The 23838-nt window shown below is 39.7% G+C and overlaps 1 protein-coding gene across 9 annotated transcripts; it reads left to right on the top strand.

Annotated features, from left to right (window-relative positions):
- Positions 1–6815: 6815 nt before the first annotated feature.
- Positions 6816–23076, top strand: atat1 (alpha tubulin acetyltransferase 1). 9 transcript variants are annotated; one of them, XM_046417969.1, is made up of 12 exons: positions 6825–7331; positions 7860–7920; positions 9521–9612; positions 9921–9978; positions 10087–10200; positions 10862–10963; positions 11687–11732; positions 14212–14286; positions 15346–15559; positions 18142–18227; positions 18608–18662; positions 21004–23076. In XM_046417969.1, the coding sequence occupies exons 1-12, from the start codon at positions 7240–7242 to the stop codon at positions 21308–21310; spliced, it is 1302 nt and encodes a 433-aa protein (XP_046273925.1). In that variant the 5' UTR covers positions 6825–7239; the 3' UTR covers positions 21311–23076. The 9 variants fall into 9 exon arrangements, 6 of the variants coding, with proteins under 6 accessions (XP_046273927.1, XP_046273928.1, XP_046273925.1 ...); XM_046417967.1 differs by having other exon boundaries at positions 6826–7331; positions 14215–14286; positions 18590–18662; XM_046417966.1 differs by having other exon boundaries at positions 6826–7331; positions 18590–18662.
- Positions 23077–23838: the final 762 nt, after the last annotated feature.

Below are 23838 nucleotides of genomic sequence, written 5' to 3'. Positions count from 1 at the left end.
CTGCAGCAGAGTAGCAGTAGAATTAAAATAGATTATGACTAAACAGTAGTAATTGCAGTAAGTTTCGAGCAGGACCACAGCAGGAGGTCCGACCACGATCCATGGGAACCTGTGAGACAGGGAACTCCAGGGAAGAAGTTGGGTTTGTGATATGCATTAATGGGACATAAATGTGCACAGAAGGAGAGGGAGAGGAAGAAACAGCTCAGTGTGTCATGGGAGGACCCCCTGGCAGTCTACACCACAAGTAGCCCTGCATTTTGGGAACACAAAGCCCCGGTGGGATAATGGGGAACTATCAACTCTTTAAGATAGGAGGAGAATTTTAAAATCTATCCTAAATTTCACAGGTAGCCAATGAAGAGAAGTCAGTACAGGAGAAATATGATCTCCCATGCTGGTTCTTGTGACTAATCTTGCTGCAGCGTTCTTTTGAGAAGTGGAGAGTCTTTATGGATTTATTGGGCAGCCTGATAGAAGGGAGTTACAATAATCCAGCCTGGAGGTAATGAATGCATGGACTAATTTTTCTGCATTTTTCTGACTCAGAATGTGCCTAATTTTTGCAATACTGCGGAGGTGAAAGAATGCAGTCTTTGAAATATTCAATATGTGTGGGTTAAAGAACATTTCCTGGTCAAAGATAACCCCTAAATCCCTTACAGTGGAGCTTGAGGCCACAGCTAATCCATCTAGCATTGCTATATTACTGGATAACTTGTTTTTAAAGTGTTCAGGGTCCAGAACAATAACTTCGGCTTTGTCTGAATTTAGAAGTAGGAAGGTTTTTATGTTTTTAAGACATGCCCAAAGTTTGACTAGCTGATTTATTTCTTCTGGTTTCAATGACAAGTACAATCCGTATCCGAATCAGAATTCCTTTATTTATCCCCAAGGGGAAAATCTTTTTTGTACAGACATTGCACTTGCAGTTTTCCCGACCAAGGAAGAAAGTGAAAGATATAATTGTGTGCCATCTGCATAACAACGAAAATGTATGGAGTGTTTCCTAATAATATCACCAATGGGGAGCATATAAAGGTGAATAATTTTGGCCCAAGGACAGAACCTTGGGGAACTCTGTGACTAACTTTTGTGAGTGTGGACGATGTATCATTAACATGAACAAATTGAGATAGATCGGATAAATAAGACTGACACCAGCTTAATGCAGTTCCTTTAATGCCAATTAGGTGTTCCAATCTGTGCAATAAGATGGAATGGTCAGTGGTGTCAAATGCTGCACTAAGGTCTAACAGTACAAGGACAGAGATAAGTCCCTTGTCTGATGCCAGAAGGAGGTCATTTGTGACTTTGACCAATGGCATTTCTGTGCTGTGATGAGCTCTAAAGCCAGATTGAAAATTCTCAAATAAGTTATTATTTTGAAGAAAGTCACATAGCTGATTGGCGACTCTTCTTTCAAGGATCTTGGAAAGAAATGGAAGGTTAGCTATTGGTCTGTAGTTGCTTAAAACCTCTGGGTCAAGTGTGTGTTTTTCAGGAGAGGTTTGACTTCAGCTACTTTAAAGGACTGGGGTACATAACCTGTTATTAGGGACAGACTGATCATGTCTAATGGACAGGTGGTAAGTAAGGGTAAAACTTCTTTGAGTAGCATATGGGGTCTAAGAGGCATGTTGTTGGCTTGGATGAATATATAAGTGAATATAGCTGATGAGGGTCAATAGGAGAAAAGTAGTCAAAATGATTATCTGTTTCTGCTGTTGTTTCTAAGGTTCCAGTATTTGGATGTCGATCAGTACCAGCTGAGGTCAGTAGCTGTTGAATTTTGTCTCTAATAAAAAATCTTATCATTAAAAAGGTTTTAAAGTCATTGCTGCTGAGGGTCACAGGGATACAAGGCTCGATAGCACTATGGCTCTCTGTCAGCCTGGCTACAGTGCTGAAGAGAAACCTGAGATTATGCTTGTTATCCTCAATTAATTGCAAGTTATAGGCTGCTCTGGCAGTCTGTAGGGCTTTCCTATATAATCTAAGACTGTCTTGCCGGGTTGCGTGAGATTCAACAAGTTTGGAGGAACGCCATTTCCAAGTTTTTGCACATTTTGCTTGAATTTGCGAACCTCTGTATCTCTGTATTATACCAGGGTGCAAGTCTCTTTTGCTTTAGAGAGAGTTATCACTCATCTCTACAGTCCTCCTGGGGATTTTTAATTTCAGTTAGCACTTAGGTCTGAATTTATGTCTCATGCATTCCTAATTTTAAGCAGCTGTTTATTTGAAAATATTCTAATAATTTAGAGCATTTTCAAATGCGCTGAATGGACTTGACATCAGTATTTCTAAAATTAGCATTATGCTACCTAGTGAGCATGCAGAATGTGCAGAGATAGAGATATACCAATATTTTGTCAGGATGTGGTGGAGACCAAGCCAGACCTAAAATGAGAGTAAATATTGGATTGTTGTATCAGGTGGCCAAGTATATGACTCAGAAATAAAGTTGATGGGCAACGTTTTTTTTGTATTTTGTGTTTTTAAGTCATAAAATCATCAGGTTAAAATAGATTAATAAACTGAAAATATAAAAACAAGAACACAGATGAAAAAGAACAAATAAAACAGACAAAAACATTAAAACTCAACTGAAATCAGGAAAGATAGACAGATAGATAGATAGATAGATAGATAGATAGATAGATAGATAGATAGATAGATACTTTGTTGATCCCGAGGGAAATTCAAGCATCCAATAACCCATCACAGCAGTGTAGGTTAGTCAAAAGTAAGCAAACAAACAACCAAACAAAGCCTAACTGTTAGTGGGAAAAATAGACTAAACATATTAAATAAACTAACATATGTACAACAGAGTGCAGAGAAAGCAGGTTGACCAGATTGACTGTGTGTATAAAACAAGAGACTAAAAAGCCACAGTGTAAACATATGTAAACAGATTGTTACTCAGAAATGAGTTATAAAGTGCAGCTTAATTGTGCAAAACATAAGGTAAGGTGCATAGTGGAATAAATGTCTAAAAAATAAATTTGATTTTTTTAAGCCTGATGTAACTCAGGCATGGACTGTTGCTGGGATCGTGACCCCTGAGTACCCAGAGATGTATTGTAGAGTCCAATGGCCAGGGGAACAAACGAGCTCCTGAGTCTGTTTGTGGAGCAGGTCAGAGACAGCAGCCTGGTGCTGAACACACTCCTCAGACTCCTCAGAGTCCTGTGTAGAGGGTGGGAGGCATTGTCCAGTATGGACAGGATCTTGGTCTATGGTCTGTTTTTCTGCTACTAACACTACAGAGTCCAGCTCTGTGCCCACCACAGATCCTGCCCTCCGCACCAGTCTGTCCAGCCGTGTTGCGTCTGTCTTCTTGATACTGCCTCCCCAGCACACCACAGCATAGAAGAGGACACTGGCCACCACAGTCTGGTAGAACATCAGCAGCAGTTTTTTGCATGTGTTAAAGAACCTCAGCCTGCTTAGGAAATACAGACGACTGTGGATGGTGTCTGTGTTCACTGACCAGTCATTCTGTCATCCAACTGCAGACCCAGGTACTTGAACATCCTGACCACCTCCACCTCCATGCCCTCGATGGAGACTGGTGTGGGATGGGGTCTGTTCCTCCTGAAGTCAACCACCAACTCCTTGGTTTTGGATGTGTTGAGTTGCAGCTTGTTAGCCCTGTACCATTCAGCGAAGTCCCTCACCAGGCTCCTGTACTCCCGCTCCTGTTCATCCTCAATGCATCCCATTATCACCAACTGGTACTGGAAATCAGATGTATAGAGTGTGAACAGGACCGGGGCAAGCACTGTGCCCTGAGGTGTTCCGGTGATGCTCAGCAGGGTGTCAGATGTGCAGTCACCCAGCTTAACAAACGGCGGTCTCTCTGAGAGGTAATCCTCGATCCAGGAGATCCGGTGTGGTTCCACTCTCATGTTGTGCAGCTTGTCTCTCAGGAGGATGGGCTGGATGGTGTTGAAAGCGCTGGAGAAGTGGAAGAACATGATCCTCACAGCACTGCTTCCATTGTCAAGGCGAAAGTGGGCCTTGTGCAGCAGGTACAGGATGGCGTCGTCCACTCCTACCTTTGCCTGATAGGCAAACTGCAGGGGGTCCTGGGCATGGCAGGCCTGGGAAAAACTCTCTGATAAAAGTATTTTTTAAAAAGGAATTTTAAAAAAGACCACTGACTCAGCAAACCCGATCTTCTGGTGCCCTGGCTTCAAAAATATACAGTACAAAGTTGCCTTGACTTGCCAAACTAATATCAGAGGTACTATTGAAATACTATTAGAGTGATTAAACCTACAGGTACTACATATTCTACTCACATTTAACAACAGCTTGGTGACAAATGAATGGAAAAGCAACATCAAGTGCAATAGTAAAGTGTTATTCCACCATGATTCTCCAAAACAGCTTCATTGTTCCTTGTCATAGGCTAGATTCTGCAACCGTGTGAAACTCTACAGAGTTGATGTTTATATGATATTGGTAGAGAGGGATGTCTAACAGCTCCAAAATAGCTCTATACTAGTATAGGTTTGGTTGGGATCTGTTGAATGTGAAGTAAGAATCACATCAACCATTGATGGAGCCCCTGTGTCCTTTTGAAAAAAATCTGTAATAATTAGATTTCTACACTCATTCATTCTGTTTTCTTAATGTCATCTGTACTAGCTTCCTGTTACTACTGATACCAGTACCACTACTACTAGATCTACAGTATATGTACATTTTGACATATTGTTTTGTTATGAAAAAAATCATAGCTAAATAATAAACAAAAAAAATGTATAAATTGCATGGAAGTAAATTTTGTGGGAATTTGTCATCAGGTGATGAAAAAATACCTACTCAGCTGCCAGTTGTGTCACTCTTCCTCTGTCAGGACTCAGATTACAGCGTTTGCTTGCAGCACCATCATGTGGCAACTCTGGATGCTAAACATTCTATTGGCCAAATGTAGTAACTCAGCGCTATTGTTTGCTTTTAGGTTGTACTCTGTGAAGCTGCTTCGGAGCACATCATATAGACACCTATTTCTAATATTTGTCCACCGTAGTCCAGCTGACCCTGGTCGAGAGGCAGGGTACACCCCATACAATTCAGCCAGTTCAACACAGGACTGATGTATAAACAAACAAACCATTAAAGCTCATGTAGTATCTGGAGATTAGTATGATTGATGTTTCTCTGGTATTTGTAGACTAGTGCATGATGCTTTCCTGGGGCCCCTTAGTAAACATGATTTCAGCTACAAAGGTATATGGGAAAGAGGTAGATGGTCTTTCTCCCACATTTTTTGGTGATTGGAAAGGTCAGATGTATCCTACTTTTGTCTTTAGGTAAACATTTAATCTATATAAGCATTGGACTAGAGATTTTTCAGTGGTGTGGTCCTCATTTGGCCTGGATCCACTCACATGCATGTACCTTGTAATAAACTTTTTATACAAGCAAGACAGTGTCAGCGGAGATCTCCTTCAACATCTTCACATCATCGCTATCCAATATGCAACACTCACATGCACACATACATGCAATTTAGAGTCACCAATTAACCTAAACATGTTATATAACATGCTATGTGTGTTTGTATCTGTGTATAATTAAATTCAAATAACCACAAACTGCTGACTCAGAAATTACCTTAGATCCACAGATCTCTGACATAGTGTCATCAACAATTAAGACATATTTTGACAAAGGTAACAGTCATTGTCAACAGTTATGTATGAGAGTTTCAATTTTCCATTTTTTAAAATATTTTTTATCATACACTGATGGGAATATATGACAACACTATGATCTTAGGTTGTATAAAAATTCTAAAGTACACTTACTGTAATGAACTAATTTTGTTAGGCCGTGATGTGGCAAAATTCCAGCAAAAAAGAGGAAAAACTTTTATGAATGTAAACAGTGGCCAGTTGCATGGAGATACCAGGATCAGCAGGTATCAGCTTTGCTTCCACGTTGGAAATGAGAAAAATCTCAGCCCATCGTTTTTTCTTTACCGAAGCGATCATGTGAACGATTAACGACACAACACGTTTGCAACATGTTTTAACTTGTTTAAACAAAACAACAGAGCACAAGAGCAGCGTCACGCATGCAGTCAGCGTAAACACACTTTTCAGTTGCCCGCAAAGCCCACAATGCATTGAGGTTTTCCCACTCTGCTACGTCACACTTTCGAGCCCTATAGCCTTCTAAACCAGGTGTCTCGGTTTGGCTTTATGAGTCGGTAGTTCGCCCGTCGCCGCAATGTGGATCGAGTTGGTGATAGATGATAGAGCGTGAGGCCACTTTAAAAACTGCTGCATGCAATAAAACAATCAAAAGCTATTGTCTTATACATAAAATTTTCTTCTGCAAACCTCAACCTGCATTGAATTAAAATAAGTACAATCATAAATACATTTTGTTTGAACATATATGCACTTTACATCATTTGCAAATAAAGTGAGATATAGGCATTATGTATGACATATATGCAAAATGTCAGACATATATGAGCTATACATAAGGCATTATGTATGACATATATGCACCTGACTGTGGCATATATGTGGATATATATAAGTCATATATGACACATATATTTCCTATATATCCTCATACATGCAAATATATGATTCTAAATATGGCATACATGCAACATATATTTTGCATACTCTGCATATATTTGGAAATATGTTTATGTATTTCCTTTCTGTGTGGGATAACAACAATTTTGATATTAATGATGATAGTTCTCGTAAAATGCAATATCGTTAACTTAAGTTAAAGTTAGATATTTAGATTTTAAGTGCATTGTCTAAAGCTCCAGAGCAGGGGGTGGCGCATATATGGGAGGGCAGCAGCCAGGAACAAAAGGATGCCGGCGACGAAGAAGAATTTGTCTCCTATACACATCCCTGCAACACAAACGTTGTCAGGGATTAATTCACAACAATAGAAACATAGTGGGGAGGCAGTTGTGGTGACCGTGTACATAGAAGGAGGCTATTATTGAATTTAAAACAGTGTGTCTCAAATTCGGCCGCTGTAATGGTTAAGTGCTGCTGTCTTCGGGCAGCTAAAGGCTAGGTAACTCTTGTTTTTGCGCTAACGAATCATTTTGGTTTGTAAAATAACCAATAGCCAATCCCGTTAATTAACTGACCACCTGCTTGAAACCTACCACTGGGGTTGGCTGTATTTCCTCTGCTAGATATTTTAACTACCCGGCCAATTTCTTTGAGAGGTATTATGGAGTTTCCATTTGATATTAACCAGTTATTCTCCGAGAGGATCTCTATCTTGGACCAGGCCCTTGTTGCTGGTCGTAAATCAGCAGGAAGGTAAGTTTAAACATGGAATTTTCCGTTTCTCTTCGTTGTTACTTACGTTACAACCATAACGTTACGGTACCTTCTCTAGAGCTTGTCTTTTGAAAAGATGTAGCTCCTCATTAAAAAATAAGTCAAATTAAGTCCGTATGTTAAATGCTTTCCAGATGCTTTGATAAAACCTTTGCTTGGTGCCGGATGTTTTTTTTTTTTTTTTACTTAATAAAAAACATAACAATATTAAGACAATGACTCCAGGCTGCGTTTTAATTTCCACTAATGTCAGTGGGGCTGCTTTAGTCGGCGTTGAGCAGAGAACAGTGGAATACCCTGGTCTGTGTAAAAACAGAGTTAATATACAGACACATTCACGCCCATGGGTCATCTAGAGTCCTGCGTGTAGTTGTACTGTGGGAAAGATATGGAGCCTCTAGATGAAACCTTTAGAAACGTAGAGACCTTCTCTTTGCTATTTGGCAATAATGCTTCATTCAGCCACTGCTTGCCTTAAAAATATTCTACTCTATTGTGTCTTTGGAGGCCAGATCTTCAAGCCTGCATAGCCACAGTTATTGATGAACTCGGGAGAGCCTCAGCAAAGGTGAGTCTCTGTAGTGGGAGAATGTTTATGATGGTAAATTTATTTTAGTTCATTTATTTTAGTTATTTAGTTGTTTGTGTAGTGTATGTTTAAGTCAAGTATAGCGCACCATGGAAACAGAAACTTCTACACATTGCACTCTCTCTGCACACACATCAACTCGACTCGCTGTGTTTGGAGGCAGAGAGATGCTGAATATGACCCCAAGAACTCCATCCCCACTGTCAGACATAGAGGTGGAAACATTCTGCTTTGGGGTTCTTATTCTGCTAAGGGTACAGGAAGACTCCACCCCATTGAGGGGTGAATGGGGCCATGTACCATAGAATCATAGAACTTTGAATTGCCAAGCGACAGCCTTGAAACCTTCAGGATTTGGAGAGTATCTGTAAAGAGGAGTGGACCAAAATCCCTCCTGAGATGTGTGCAAATCTGGTGACCGACTACAAGAAATGTCTGACCTCTGTGCTTGCCAACAAGGGATTCTCCACCAAGTACTAAGTCACCTTTTTCTTGAGGATCAAATACTTATTTCACTCGATCAAATACAAATCAATTTATAACCCTTATTTAATGTTTTTCATGGATTTTTTGCTAATATTCTGTCTGTCTCTGTTAAAATAAATCAACCATAAAATTATGGACTGGTAAGTTTACAAAATCAGTAGGAGATCAAATAAGTATTTCCACCACTGTATATATAGTATTTTTGTAAGCTATAGTACTTACATAGTTTTAGAAGAGTTTCATTCTAGCTGTACTGACCAACTAAAACTAAAACTGAACTGAACTCCCACTCCTGCTACGAGCAGTGTCCTGGCCCGCCCCACATGCCATTTACTGGCTGCTTGGACAAAGCACAAGATGAAAGGGAGAAGAGCAGCATGCTCTTGAATTACAGTATAATATATTTCAATATGTTTATTTTTAATATATTTCACCTTTTCCCTGATAGTCTGAATAAATGGCTTAATTTTAGCTTTTTATAAATTAGGTGTCTAAGAGTGTCATACATACATGCATACATGTATGTATGTATGGGGGGGTGTATTTGTTTATTAGGATGTGTGTATGTACTTGTTAAAACAACAGTACAAGTATAGGTCTACATTACATGTAAAGTTTCCCACTGAAGGGTTTTATTATCTGTCTTATCTCACATTGGCCACAAGGTTACAACACAGTCTGTACAATTGTCAGTAGATAGGAGGGGTAGAGCCACTGGAGATTGCCCACTGCTAATTAGTCACAGATGGAACTATTCTCTTGGACTGAAAAAAAAATAAAATAAAAAATGGGTTCCCATTTAGGTGAGAAACACATCATGTGTTTGAAAGAGAGAGAGAGAGACAGAGAGAGATACGGATAGAGAGGGCCACACGGCTCCAAATACAGAGCATTAATATGTGGTGGCCACAAATAAATTAATGGATGGGAAATTCTGTATTGTCAACATTACAGTATTACATATATGTATGTACATATACATACAGTATTGATTTGTATATGTAATAGTACTAAAAATTTTGAAATGGCATCTAGCCTTTTGTAATAGTATTATTTCTACTGGTTTGTCAGTGTTTATTGTTGTTATCGACAGGCCCAACAGCTTACTGCACCTATTACAAGTGCTTTAAAGCTGCAGTCCCAGAACCATCAGCTCTACCTGCTGAAGGACGGAGAGAGCAATGGGTACGTTTCACATCCTTCCCTTAACTTAACTCATTATACACACACACACACACACACACACACACACACACACACACTTTAACTGTTTGTCTCTTGATTGACTGAGCTGGTCTTCTTCTGCTGGATCTGTCAGTTCATCAGCTGTCGTGTCATAATGTGGTTGCAGTGCATGTATTGTAGGGCTGAGAGTTACTAAACAATGTTACTAAACACTGTTTAATGCTCATGACAGCACCTTGCCTCACACCTTCTTGACAACTTTTACACCTTCCCCCATCCTGACCAAACTCTGCTTTCCCTACATACAGAGGACGAGGTGTGGTTGTGGGATTTCTCAAGGTTGGCTACAAGAAGCTATTTCTGCTTGTGAGTAAACTTAATTTAGGTCGGCTATACTTTTGTGTCACCGATTTTATGTCTGTTTGACCTTTTTTTATAAGCTGAAATTATATGTTTGTTGTATTCCTTCTTCAGAACCTACAGGGTGTACACATAGAGGCAGAGCCACTGTGTATTTTGGACTTCTACGTAGCAGAGAACTTGCAGCGACATGGCTATGGGCTGGAGCTGTTTGATTTTATGTTGCAGGTAAAGCATTCCTCTTCCTGGGAATAATTGCTAGAAAATTACTGGAACGCTTCAGTTCAAAACATGCATCATCTGTAGGCTTGATTGCTTGCCAAGCTAAACCTTTTATTGAGGAATGTTGTTGTGACAAAGGGAGGTTGGTGCCAGATGTATTTTCTCTACTTGCAAATATGCATGTGAAGCTGTTGAGAGAGATGCATAGCAACATTAACTGCTATGATACTCATAAAAATAACTGAACTGAATACATTCTAGTCATCAGTATGCTTCAGATGACTTATTTGATTGCCTAATAATGTCCAAAACCCCTCTATGATGGTCGAAGCTGATGATAATACCCACTTTACAGACTGATTTGCCAACTTTTTGATAGTCGTTTTTACTAATGAATAAATCTAAGTCTCATATCCATCCAATACTTTAGATTTCCACAACTGCCAGTCACCTACATTCATCATTACAAAAAACACAGAAAGGGGACTTCAGAAACACTAGATGGCCAAAATAATTTGCACTCCACAACTTTACAGAGAAAAAAGGAAATTTTGGGATAATGTAAAAACCTGTAATAATTTAATAATTTAAGTGATAATTAATACCCGTGGTATAGGTGATGTGGTCTTGAAGAGTGACTGGATCTCTTCTCGTTTCTCTACTGTAGCACAAGAATTTGGAGCCAGTTCTGATGGCTTATGACAGACCCTCACCCAAATTCCTGTCTTTCCTGGCAAAGCATTACTGCTTGACACAAAGTGTTCCTCAGGTACAGTCGCCGCTTTTTTTGGAGTTTTTTTTTTTTTACTCACACTACCAATACGTGTGAACAGGTAGTTCCATTCTACAATAAAAAAAAAAAATCACACTTACAGTTCTTCATATGTTATCTCTCCAAATATTAGTTTTCCTTGGGAGACCCAAAGAAAGTGACATTTTCTTTAATCTGACAGTCTAAAAATCTTTTCTTTAGTAAACTCCCCTCATCATGCTTATAAATGTGCTTCAGTTACCACCAGCTGCCTGAAGCCGCTCATACTTACTGCATATGGCTATGAGTGGACTTTTTTGCAATGAGGCTCATTTATACAGAAATGTGATCTAAAGGTGCATAGAAGAGTAATCAATGGATACATTCTTATTAGTTTATGGTTTAGGTAATTGTACAGCATGTATCGAATTGGACTCGGTATCAGCAGCTATCTGATATTAAAGGACTCTGATCAGGATCAGATTAGATTATTTTTGGTGGCCTACACTGTTTCCAGTGTGTCTGTCTGTTCTGTAATTCACAGGAGGCCCCCTGTTTAGGTATACTTGTACAGCAAACTTGGTGAACTATACACTCCATAAAACCATCTAATGTCACAAAAAAGGCAGGGGAAACTTGGCTGAACACAGGGTTACAGACAGACACAAAACGATAACAATCTGTATTTCTGTATCATTTATTATGAGCAAATTTAGTTCTTTTTCATTTTATTCTGCCTAGGTAAATAACTTTGTGGTGTTTGAGGGCTTCTTCCACAACAAATCAGGTAACGTGTTAACCATAGTGATCCCATTGCTGTTTTTTTGTTGCTGTGAAAAGGGTTATGTAATTATTTCCATTTTATGTGGTCATATGAGCAATGACATGTGAGTAAATGGTTGGCTTTAAACATGACATCTTTAGCAGCTGAAACTGTGCTTGGTTGGCATTCTTGGTATTTCTTTATCAAACCTAAAGCTGCTTACCTTTGGCTTAGATAAAGAAGCTGTACAAGGCCAGAACATCCACATAGTTTTGGGACTATGTCACATTCCAATATGTAACATATTTTGCATACTGCAGTATTAAAGTGAGTTGATTGTTTTCGGTATCACTATAAAGTCATCCTTTTTTTGTTGCACAGCTATGTGGCATATAAAGAAATCTTTTGGTGTGCCAAACCCTCCCAGGCTTGCCTTACAATTCTCTGATGAATCGGGATTTACAGCTTTATGTACTTTTCTGTCTCTTTTATTTTTGGCATATATCTCCAGCACCTTGACCCCCTTCCTTGGTCTCAAAATAGTTCCATAATATATGCATGATGCTCTTGGACTCACTTATTTTCTTACAATTTCTCAGGTGGTGTCAGTTCCTCTTTGCCATTACTTGATTTAACGGTATTTGCCTTGGCACAATGTATGTCATGTGCCGTATGTGTGTTTTTGTGCAAATCATTTCTGTGGACTCTCTGAGGGTAACTGCCCACTGGGAAGCTCCCCTGAGAACTACATATACTCAAAGGCCATTTTTTCTGTTTGAATTTGCAGTGCCAATAGAAATACTGAAATCTTAAGGTGATGTACTCTCACAAGCTGTTATTTACACAGCTAATCTTCTACACCGGTTTTATGAAGCAGGAGCCAAAAAAGTCCCTCCAAACTTCAAAGAACTATGATGATTTCAACATTTGTAGCTCCCGCAGTGTGGGTAGAATGGAAAAAAAAACCCCTCAAACCACATGACTGAGAAGAGAATACCTGCCTGTTTCCTGAGCCTCCAGTTTCTCTAAATGTCTTCATTTCGTTGAAAGCAAATTAAAGGGATCGTGAGTAACAGTCAGTTTTCGGTAAGCCACAACAATGTATTCAGTGTAAATCATTGTTAAGAAGATAACAAGGCCAGATTCTACACTGCATTTTGTAAAGTATTTTTCTACACTGCATTTTTGCATTTTGCTTTTTAATTTAGTCTTTAATACAGAGACCAACAATCCCCCATGAGCAAGCACTTGGTGTGAGTGGTGATAAAAAACTTCCATGTAGAAAACAGAAACCTCAGAGTAGACCCTGGGTCTAGGTGGGCAGCCATCTGCTGAGAGAGAGTATTAATAACAGATTACTGCAGGATGAGAAAGCAAGCCCATGTACAATAGGAATAGATTTTTTGTACAATTTATATAATCATGTATTTTTCAAAATGGTGAACCTTAGCCCAACCTAGCCCCAGCTGAAAAGAGTGAAAAGAGAAAGATTTAAGAAATAATTTATATATATATGTATGTATATATATATATATATGTATGTTTCATGGGCAGCACGGTGGTGCAGTGGTTAGCACTGTCGCCTCATAGCAAGAGGGTTCCAGGTTTGAATCCTGGTCTGGGCCCTTGATTCACTTTACTTGTCTGTTGTATATTCATAAGGCACCTTGTCATTTTAGTTGTAATAGCTGTTGTAAGACCTACTTTAACTGGTACTTTTGCAGGAAGTGGTGGGATGAGGGGAGGGGCGCAGCTTGCATTTTACTTCTACAAGCGAGTTAGCTCTTGTTTTAACTCTCAACGTGCTAGTGCCCTTTTTCAACATAAATTCTGTCTGTATATATCTAGACTAGTCTAGACAAATTTGAAATCAATTAATAAACTATAAAAGTAATACAAATAATTAAGGACAAGTAAAATATTTATGACAGTTGATGTCTGTAAATTGTGTTAAAAATGTGTTATTATTACATAGTAATTCTCAGTTTCTTTTTTTATTGCTTTTTATTGGCCTGTCTGTGCCATTATGAGGTAATGGAGTATGTTTTACTTGTTGAGTCTTGGTACTGCTTGGTACATATGGAAATGTGTTGTAGTGACTGTAAGCAGAATGGATCACTTTGGCTATGTTAGTCAAGTGATCCAAAATACAGTGACAGTATCTTCAGTAGTGGACGTTTGTTGAATCTTTGAGAGTTATTGTCAGGAGCATTTTGGCTTGATGACACTTAATCCAGTCTTAGTTTCAAGTTTTGGGAGAGATTTTGCTTCCCTGAAAATCTCAGGACCACTAAGGGAATTCAGTTTTAGGATTTATCCTCTCTTTTAGCTTTCATAAGCAGAATTTCAGCCTTCACCAGTAGATAATTCTACAGCTCTGGCAGAGGAGATGTTGTTATTGTTGAAATGTAAAGGACTGTATGTAATGTTGTTTTGCAGGTGAGAGAGGAAAATCCCATCATGTTCTTTTTTGATTCTGCTCTTAGTGTGTTCTCCTTCACAGCAGCCCAGTTGAGAAAGGTTCCCCTAAAAAAGCCAGATGGAGAGATCAAACCCTACTCTTCAATGGAGAGAGAAGGTAAACAGTCTCTTGGCTTCTGTTCATACTCATTAATAGATAAAAATTGATTATATTTTTCCTCGCATGTTCTTAGCAAGGTTAGCATTGTTGCCTCACAGCAAGAGTGTTCCTGGTTCAAGCCCGAGCAAGGGCCTTTCAATGTGGAGTTTACATGTTCTCCTCATGTCTGTGTGGGTTCCATCTGGGTACTCTGGCCTCCTCCCACAATCCAATGATATGCAGCTTACATTAAAATTGAACAAGTCGAAGTGAAATTACAATTCTTTAGGGCTGAATATCTCATTAAAGAACTACAATTAGAATGTAGATTATTACTATTACTACTATTATTATTGGGGCTGTAATATTGTTATCAGAATCAGAATCAGAACTCCTTTATTTATCCCCGAAGGGAAATTCTTTATCACTGTATGTCTGAAAAATAAACAAAAACAAATGGTGTCATCAGGGTGAGTATTTAACAGACATGGGGGAATTATAAACAAATGTGTGAGTGTACATAACAGTCTCTGTGAACTATTCATATGGCAGTCAGCAGTTTTTCCAAGAAGAAAAGGGTGGCAATTTAAGTCAATAAAATCATTAGCCATGAACATGCAATTTCCATGTTCTATTGTGACATTTGGTACTTTTTTCATCATTTTAAATTTACATATGAAGAAATCCATCCATCCATCCATTTTCTATACCGCTTATCCGTCAGGGTCGCGGGGGAGCTGGAGCCTATCCCGTCTCACTACGGGCGAGAGGCGGGGTACACCATGGACTGGTCACCAGTCAATCGCAGGGCCAACACACAAAGACAGACAACCTCACACTCTCACACACACATCTAAGGGCAATTTAGAGTAGCCAATTAACTTCATGTGCATGTTTTTGGTATTGTGGGAGGAAGCCGGAGTACCCGGAGAAAACCCACGCAGGCACAGGGAGAACATACAAACTCCACATAGAAGGGCCCAGACTGGGATTCGAACCTGGAACACTCTTGCTATGAGGCGACAGTGCTAACCACTGCACCACATATGAAGAAATATAGAATTATTTTCTGTCCAGCGGTACGTCAGGAGGAGAGGGCTCTTCCCTGGCCGTTTGCTCCTCCTTACTCCCCCCAGAAATTGGTATCCTCCCAGTGCTCACACTCCCTCAGCATGGGATCCTCTCCAAGCAGGGCACCCCCTCGAGCCGCCCCAGCTTCTATCATTGGGGGGAACAGGGATCAGAGCCCACAGAGCCCACTCATTGATCGCTGCAGGGCAAGACGCACCAGGTAAGAAGCAATACACATCCAGATGTTAAAATGTAATACTGTATGTATGACAATGGATCATCTTTAATGGGACTTTTGATGAGAGTCTGTGGGTATATGGGAGTCAGTCAAGTGGAAGTGCAATCTATGCAGTGACTTGACTTAATATTTTTGCCCACAGGGCAGATATTTCTCTGTTACTGTTATTGTAGACAAATGTGTTGTTACTCCAGGTACAGATATCACTGAGGGTAGATAATGCTGTCATGCTTTGTCAAGGACGTATGAGTTTATGATCCTACACAAGTGTAATTGTTTCACTGTTTCTACTGTCATTTAATTGTTAAACTATCCCAGAATATTCAGTGGATTTTAGGCATAAAATTTAAATGTTTAAGATTAAACGTTTCAGGTAAAATTTATTGTCAACCTCTCCATGTACAATATTGTATATGGAATACTCAACAAAATTTTGTGTCATTGTACATAATAATAATAGATACAATTTTAAAAAAAAGAGATAAAGAAAGTAAAACAAGTGAGAAAAAAGTGCAAAGACATTCAAGCACATGTAGCTTTATTCAGTAATTTTGAATAAATTGCATTGATCATGATAATGGATTGTTGTTGAAAGCTTTTACAAATTATGGCTCAAGTCACTGAATAATTTTACATTCAATTTTATAAATTATAATATTTCAAATCATGGCTCATTTGGCTGAATACTGTTGTGCAGCCATGTGTATTACCATATGTGCTCAATATGGGTTTAAAGTTCTATAAAAAGATACCATGCCTTTCAGACACAGAGGAGTTCAAATTCATGCAATGTTTATAATTTGTAATAATACATTGTACACACTCCTGCTGGACTTTTCAGACTCATATTTTTCTCTTGTTTTAATACTTACCATAACACCATCCAACACATACTGTCCTGCTCACGTTAAACTCTTTAACTGCAGGGCATGAGGCCTTTTTGAACTTAGTAGACTCCCCTAATCAATTAAAAATAGTGATTTGTATAACAGAGATTCATATAATATCTCAAATGTATGTATGGAATTATTCTCATTTGATTCATTTATTCAAATTAAATATATGATGTCTTGAACTCGATGTCACTAAGCTTTTACATCATAAATTTGTCTTTCAGTTACCCTCAGGATTTCAGTAAATTTCACGATATATATTACATGATAGCGGTATAATTGTTGTTCATGTTATCTACTAACCACAATTTATTTCTCACAAAATGTCAAGTAGTTGTAGTTTGTATATATTAAATACACTGATACATCATGCTGTGATTTGTTTTGGTGTTACTCCCTACACTGGGTAAGAAACTAAGAAATGTAAGTAATTTTATTAATATTAAATATAGTATTACTTTTGCTTTTTAGCTTTTAGGGGTATTAGAGAGAACAGCTCTGAAACTCGGAAACACGTTTAAACTTGGCACAAAATGGTTCATTGAAAGTTTATTAGCAGATGTGACTTCATAGCTGGTATGGTCCAAGGGTGCATCAGGGATTGTCTAATACCAAGCACCCACATATTAATTCATCTGTTAAAGCCTTATTCAGTTATGATATCGGCCTCCTCCTATAGGCCTCTTCTGAGTCTGGGTTACTGATCTGTAGTTATTTTAAATAACAGTTCTGAATGATTACTTGTAGTAAGAGAGAGATGTTGTACATAGAAGCCTCCATGATACCAAGCATGAAGGTTGGTGTCAGTGCCCGATTTGCTCTTAGTTTCTTTATCTAGCACAAGGATGGAGTCCTAACCACAGCTTTCTAAAGACTGCCTCTTTCTCTTGCTTCCCCCCAATCCCTTTTTCCACTCATTACACCCCATTTTTTTTCTTATACTCCTGAATAATTCTGTGTAATCCATCTCATCATGTCACTACTATCATTTTGTGGTAATACTTTGATAGTTCCCTCAATAGATCCCAGCTGGGCTCCCATTGACCAGCCTCTGAATGGCACCATTGCCTCTACTCTTTTAAAGGAATGGCGAGGGTGTCTTAAATTGATAGATAGCCTGTTTCTGTGACATGTGTAAAGCCTTCTGTTGTTTAAATGAATATTTGACTCATACAAGGGGACAGTGACAGGCTACCTTAAGCCTTTTTAAAATGTAGTTGTTATCTATCAAGCAGAGGGGACCATGATGGCTCTGTTTTTATCTGCTTGCCCTTTTGTAGAACCCATTAAACTATATGCCACAAAATTGAACATGTGAGATTGCCTTTTGTCATACAACGGTTACATAAGAATTAGTGTTGGCCAGACAAACTGGTTGGACCTTCTATTCTAAAGCCCTATTTCCATTTTGTGGATTTTTATTTTTTATGCATTTCATTTTATTTGTACATCATGTATGCATTTTCATCTTCAATTCTGTTCCGTTCTTCTTTGTTTTTTACTCAATTTTGTAATGATGTCCTTTTTTCCCCTTTCCTTTCCTTTTTTCCTCTTTTCTTTCTTACTGTTGCCTTTCCTAACTATCCCATTGCTTGCACCTCCATCCCCTCTTGTATTCCTTTTCATTTTTCTTTTCATCCTCCTTGCTCGCTGTTACCATTTCTCTGGCAGCCAACAGGGTCTAATTGCCAGATGCAGCCTATACAGTCGGCACATGGACAGCAAAGCTATTGGGCAGTTGGACAGACTCTTGCCAGGTAAGGTTTAGTGAGGACATAATGGCAGTTAATAACCTTGTTAGACCCCTCCATGTAAGTTTTACTGGCTATGTCAGTCATATTGAAAAGAATGCTTAATCACAGTTTATACTAGTCACCATGCTTCATTATTATGGTCCAGATATTTATTCAACAGGCCTTAATGCTCCATTTCCATGCCCAGACAAAAAAGAAAAATCACTGAACCATTATAATAATTTAATGTAAAACTGGTTAAATGTTTTGTATTTTTATGTATTTGTTTGAGTAAAGGCATACATGCTGTCAATGAATTGTCAGTGAATTACTAGAGTTAGGTGCAATGCAGCAAAGCAGCTCTTCTCTCCTCTCTTATGTCTTAGCACCTTGTGCCTCCTCAGAACTGAGACCAGTGAGGGATCATTCATACGCACTGGGATACACAGACTTACACAGGTTGGCCATTATTCATATATCACAAAGCAGGTATTTACACACCAGAGCATCATATATCCAGACATTTTTGGCTGAAATGCAGCATAAAGGAGACTGTCGTCAGAAAAAGACACCACTGTATATTTGTAATTGTAGCATTTTCTGACCAAACAGTTCAAGGGACTCTGACACGAACTCACTGGGGAGCTCCCCCAAGACCTACAAACCTTCAAGGGCCCTTTTTCTGTTTGTATTTGTGCCACCCATAGGACAGTGCTTCTCAATTATTTTCTGTTACGCCCCCCCACCAGCAAGAAGAAAACAATTCGTGCCCCCCCCCCCACCCCACTGCAACTATGAATAATAGTAATAATAATATGTAATAATATGATACTAACAGTGCTCGCTGGTTTACTGAAGTAGCATTCACAAAGCAAGATGATATAATGATTCGGCACGTTTTCGCTGAAAAAACTCCAGCGGCTTATCAGCATTGGGATGTAATGTCTTCAAGTGGCACCTTAATTTATTTGGCTTCATGCTGTCCGCTGCCAGCATTTTTAGACACAGTAAACACACCAGTCTTTCCTCGTCTCCCACTGCCAAGCCAAGCGCTACATATGCTTCTTCATATTTCCTCGTCTTAGCTTTCGGGTGAGTTACTTTTGTCTCATTATCTTCGTCTCTCTCCGCCTTTCTTTTCATCCCTGTTAAAAATTTCTTCATGTTGTCTCTTAAGGGTTCGTTTACTGCACTTCATATCACCTGCTCGGTGCAAAAAAACCCTACACCATAGAGCTAATACTCCCTGCGCACACTCTGACAATGAGAGCGCCACTGCCAACTACTGTAGTGGATGTGCAATTACACTTTATTCTAGTACGGCAAAAAAAGCATGTTCCCCAGGGGGGCGCGCCCCACTATTTGAGAAGGACTGCCATAGGAACACTGAAGAGAAGTAAAGCTGACCAGCACATTGGCTCATGTGTTCAACCAGTATCTTGGGTGGATAATCCACTGGCAGGAAAACAGGTGAATGGCCTGGGGACAGAGCAGGGGCCAGGAAGGAGACCTCAGTTGGATAGCCTGGGTACAGAGCAGGGGCTGGCAGACAAAGCTGAGAATTGGCTGGATGCCAGTGGCAAAGGCGGAACCCCTCTAATGGTTGCAGCTGACTAAAGCAGATGACTAGGCTGCTGATTGAAAATCAGGTGCTGGCACTGGCCAGACTATTGACTGAAGACCAGGCTGAGCGGCTGGACTGGTGTTGAGGTGTTGAGGCTGGAATGCTCGCCAATTCAAGGGCTAAAAGGCAGGCTGGAGGTATGCCCACACAGGAACTGGAACTGGCCGAAGACTAACAGGCCTGTGACTAGCCAAATCAGGAACTGGAACTGGTGGAAGGCTGGCAGTCTGATGGGTAGCCAACACAGACTGGATCCTGGATGTTAGCTGGCAGAGCTGGAGGCTACTGGGAAGCAACTAATCTGTCGAAAAGTGCGAACTGTGGAAACACATTTGAGATCTGGGAGGCGAATACCAGATTATTTTCCGTGATAGTCCAAATGATTTAGTTCTGCTCACCTATCAAGGCGCCTTGATTAGAAAGAGTTTGATGAAGCTGAAAGGTTTCTGGTGTGGTGTTTATGCTGTTTGATCAGTTCGTACTCTTATGTTGTGTCACAAAATGTCGGACCCAAATTTCCCAAATATTTGTAACAATAATAAGGTAGCAGCTGTACAGAGTAGTAATAGAATTAAAACAGATTATAACTAAATGGTAGTAATCCATAAACCATCTAGCATTGCTATATCATTGGATAATCTGTTTCTATGGTGTTTAGGGCTCAGAACAATAACTTCAGTTTTGTCTGAATTTAGAAGTAAGAAGAAGTAGAACTTACTTAAAAGGACCAGAAGAAGGCAAGCTAGAGTCAACTGGGAGTTCAGATAAAGAATCCCCCAAAAAAAGAATAATCCAAATAACACATAGAACCACAGAAAACTCAGGGACCACAGAGCAACACAGGAAAACAGAGAAATTCAGAACTTTGGTGGTGAATGGCTGCAGTCAACTCTAGAAAACTAAATCATATTCATATGGTATAAATTATAGTATTTTCACATGGTTATATGGGTCCTTTTTAAAGGCATAGATACTTGTTTTGTTGTTTATTTAGGAGGACTTCTTGGGTTGACATGTTGAGTTGATGATTTACAGTGTGTTTCAGTTGTGCATGTCTGTACATGGGGTTATTATGCAGTTAATTTTTATCTCAACCTTTAGCTAGTATTTGCCCCCTTATTCTCTAGATCCCCTCTTCCTTTCACTGACCCTGTACCATAATGCTCCTTCATCCAGGTGCAAACCTCTCCCACTTGCACCTCTCTCTGCATCCAAGAACGATGACATCTGCAGCCAGACCTTTCTAGACAGCACAGACACACACCTGGATAGACATACTGAAGCCTTTGGTGCTGCAGAAGAAATCAGGATGTTGGATAGTTCACAGGGTCAAGCAGGTGGCAGATTGGTCAATCAGAGACACCTGCTGAAGAAGGAGAGTGTCAGAAGCAGACAAGGCTGGTTGTGGACTGGAGGAGAGAACTGCTACAATGCCCAGTTGGTGAAGCAGAAGCAGGAAAATAGAAGCACCCGACCCTGGTGATCAGGAGCTAGTTCTGTGATGCTTATTACAATTTAGATATTATTTGTGTTTCTGCAAATTATTAAATACATAAATGAATTTTAAAAATTCATGTTGAATTTAAGGAACATATATGCTTTAAATAAGTACTGAAGAAGAAATTCCATGTGACCTTCAAAGGTGTTTAGCATCATTGATGCAATGATTTCTGAATGATGAGAGCTTTAAATTTCAAACTTCACTTCAGGACTCAAACTCTGTCCCGGAACAATACGCCCCCAGCCATTGTGGTCCTGGTATAGCAATGTTTTTCTTTGTTGGTCTCCACACAGTCATTTCACTGTGCACCAATTCATCTTAAGCATGTGACCAAACTGCAGGGATGATCCCAAATAGTACATTGTATAGACAATGTTGGACTTTTCCAGTTCATCCCAGTGGCGTTTGATGGGTTTTGAGGTGAGGGCTCTGTGCAGGCCAGTCTAGTTCTTCCATACCAAACTCGCTCATCCATGTCTTTATGGACCTTGCTTTGTGCACTGGTGCGCAGTCATGTTGGAACAGGAAGGGGCCATCCTCAAACTGTTCGCACAAAGTTGAGATCATGGAATTGTCCAAAATCTCTTTCACTAGAACTAAGGGGCCAAGTCCAGCTCATAAAAAACAAGCCCACACCATAATCCCCCCTCCACCAAACTTCACACTTGGCACAGTGTAGTGAGACAAGTACCGTTCTCCTGGCAACCGCGAAACCCAGACTTGTCCATCAGATTGCCAGATGGAGAGGCGTGATGCGTCACTCCAGAGAACGCGTCTAGTCCAGTGATGACGTGCTTTACACCACTGCATCTGACACTTTGCGTTGCTCTGGCTTGGATGCAGCTGCTTGGCCATGGAAACCCATTCCATGAAGCTCTCTACGCACTGCTCTTGAGCTAATCTGAAGGCCACATGAAGTTTGGAGATCTGTAGTGATTGACTCTGCAGAAAGTTGGCGACCTCTGCGCACTATTTGCCCCAGCATCCTACCACTTTGTGGCTGAGTTCAATCCCAGTCGCTTCCACTTTGTTATAATACCACTGACAGTTGACTGTGGAATATTTAGTAGAGAGGAAATTTCACGACTGGACTTGTTGCACAGGTGGCATCCCATCACAGTACTACACTGGAATTTACTGAGCTCCTGAGAGTGGCCCATTCTTTCACAAATGTTTGTAGAATCAATCTGCATGCCTAGGTGCTTGATTTTATACACCTGTGGCCATGGTGGCCACCAAGTGATTGGAACACCTGAATTCAATTATTTGGATGGGTGAGTGAATATATGTATTATATTATAAATTGTATGTGCTCTGGGTTACAGTCATGCTAGAATAAAAAAGGGCCATTGTTCAAATGTCTTGGTATGTTGAGGTGTTAAGATTTCCCTTCACTCGAAGTAAGGGACCTTATCCAAACCCCTGAAAAATAGCCCAATCCCAATACTACATAGTCTATATAGTCAAGACCTGCATTGACAAGTAATCAAACTGACAAATGACAACCTGTGACCATGGCACTTAACATAGACAATGAACAATCACAATAAGCAATGGAATGCAACCAGATGGAGATGTCGGGTTTTTCATGTGACACACAGTATGACCTAGTTCATTTGAGGCACACCGAGACCTTTACCACTGTTCAAAAGTGAAGCAAAAATATCCCAGATATGAGTGCTGCCATTTTGTGCATTAGACTGCAACAATAGTGATGTGGCAGTGGACCCGATTGGTGTTGGGCGCCAGGCCCAACACCAATCGGGTCCACTGCCAGGTCACTACAGGTCATAAAAACTCAGGGCGATCAAGATATTTTGGCTTCACTTTTAGGGAGCTCTTATATCATCCCTATTTATATAAGGTAAATGGTCAACACTCTTGGTGTCTGCATTAGTTATTAACATATGACAGTGACATAAAGCTATTGCCATATACCCATGGCACAATTTTCTTCTTTCTGCCCAAAACAGAAGTGCCAGTAAAGGTTGTATGGAGATTATACTGTACAAATTTCTAAGACAGATATCCACAACCTTAGCACACAAAACAAACTGTTTTCATGACAATATTCTGCTTGGTTAACTGAGAAATTGTTTTGTTTGTGTGTTGAGTAAACCTCCAAATTACATGAGGAACTTTTTGTCAGATGTCAACATCTATGTGTTTATATGTTTTTATTGATTTTCAATAAACATTATTTACTTTTTGTTCAGTTTATGTTTATCTGTTAAAGATAACTGATCTACATCCTATTGTCTCATTTCCTTCACAAGGAAGGAAATAGTTTATTTCGTCTTCACATTAAAAACAAAGGTAGAAAAGACAAGACAAGACGACAACTTTATTTGTATAGCCCATTTTTACAAGCAGTTTGTCTCAAAGGGCTTAACATAACATCAGCAACATCCTCTGCCCTTCGACCCTCACATCGACTAAGGAAAAACTCCCGGAAAAACCTTTAACAGGAAAAAATGGGAGAAACCTCAGGGTGAGCAACAGAGGAGGGA

This window comes from Scatophagus argus, chromosome 17, assembly GCF_020382885.2.
Source record: "Scatophagus argus isolate fScaArg1 chromosome 17, fScaArg1.pri, whole genome shotgun sequence".
Lineage (NCBI taxonomy): Eukaryota > Metazoa > Chordata > Actinopteri > Scatophagidae > Scatophagus > Scatophagus argus.
The sequence above is the reverse complement of the archived record's forward strand: the minus strand, read 5'-3'. Positions and strand labels throughout refer to the sequence as shown.

Bases quoted from the DNA above. Each gene is read 5' to 3' on its own strand.
- atat1 (XM_046417966.1), top strand. From the start codon at position 7,240: ATGGAGTTTCCATTTGATATTAACCAGTTATTCTCCGAGAGGATCTCT. The intron at 7,921-9,520 runs GTGAGTCTCTGT...TGTTATCGACAG, and splicing joins TCGGGAGAGCCTCAGCAAAG to GCCCAACAGCTTACTGCACC. The intron at 9,979-10,086 runs GTGAGTAAACTT...TTCCTTCTTCAG, and splicing joins ACAAGAAGCTATTTCTGCTT to AACCTACAGGGTGTACACAT.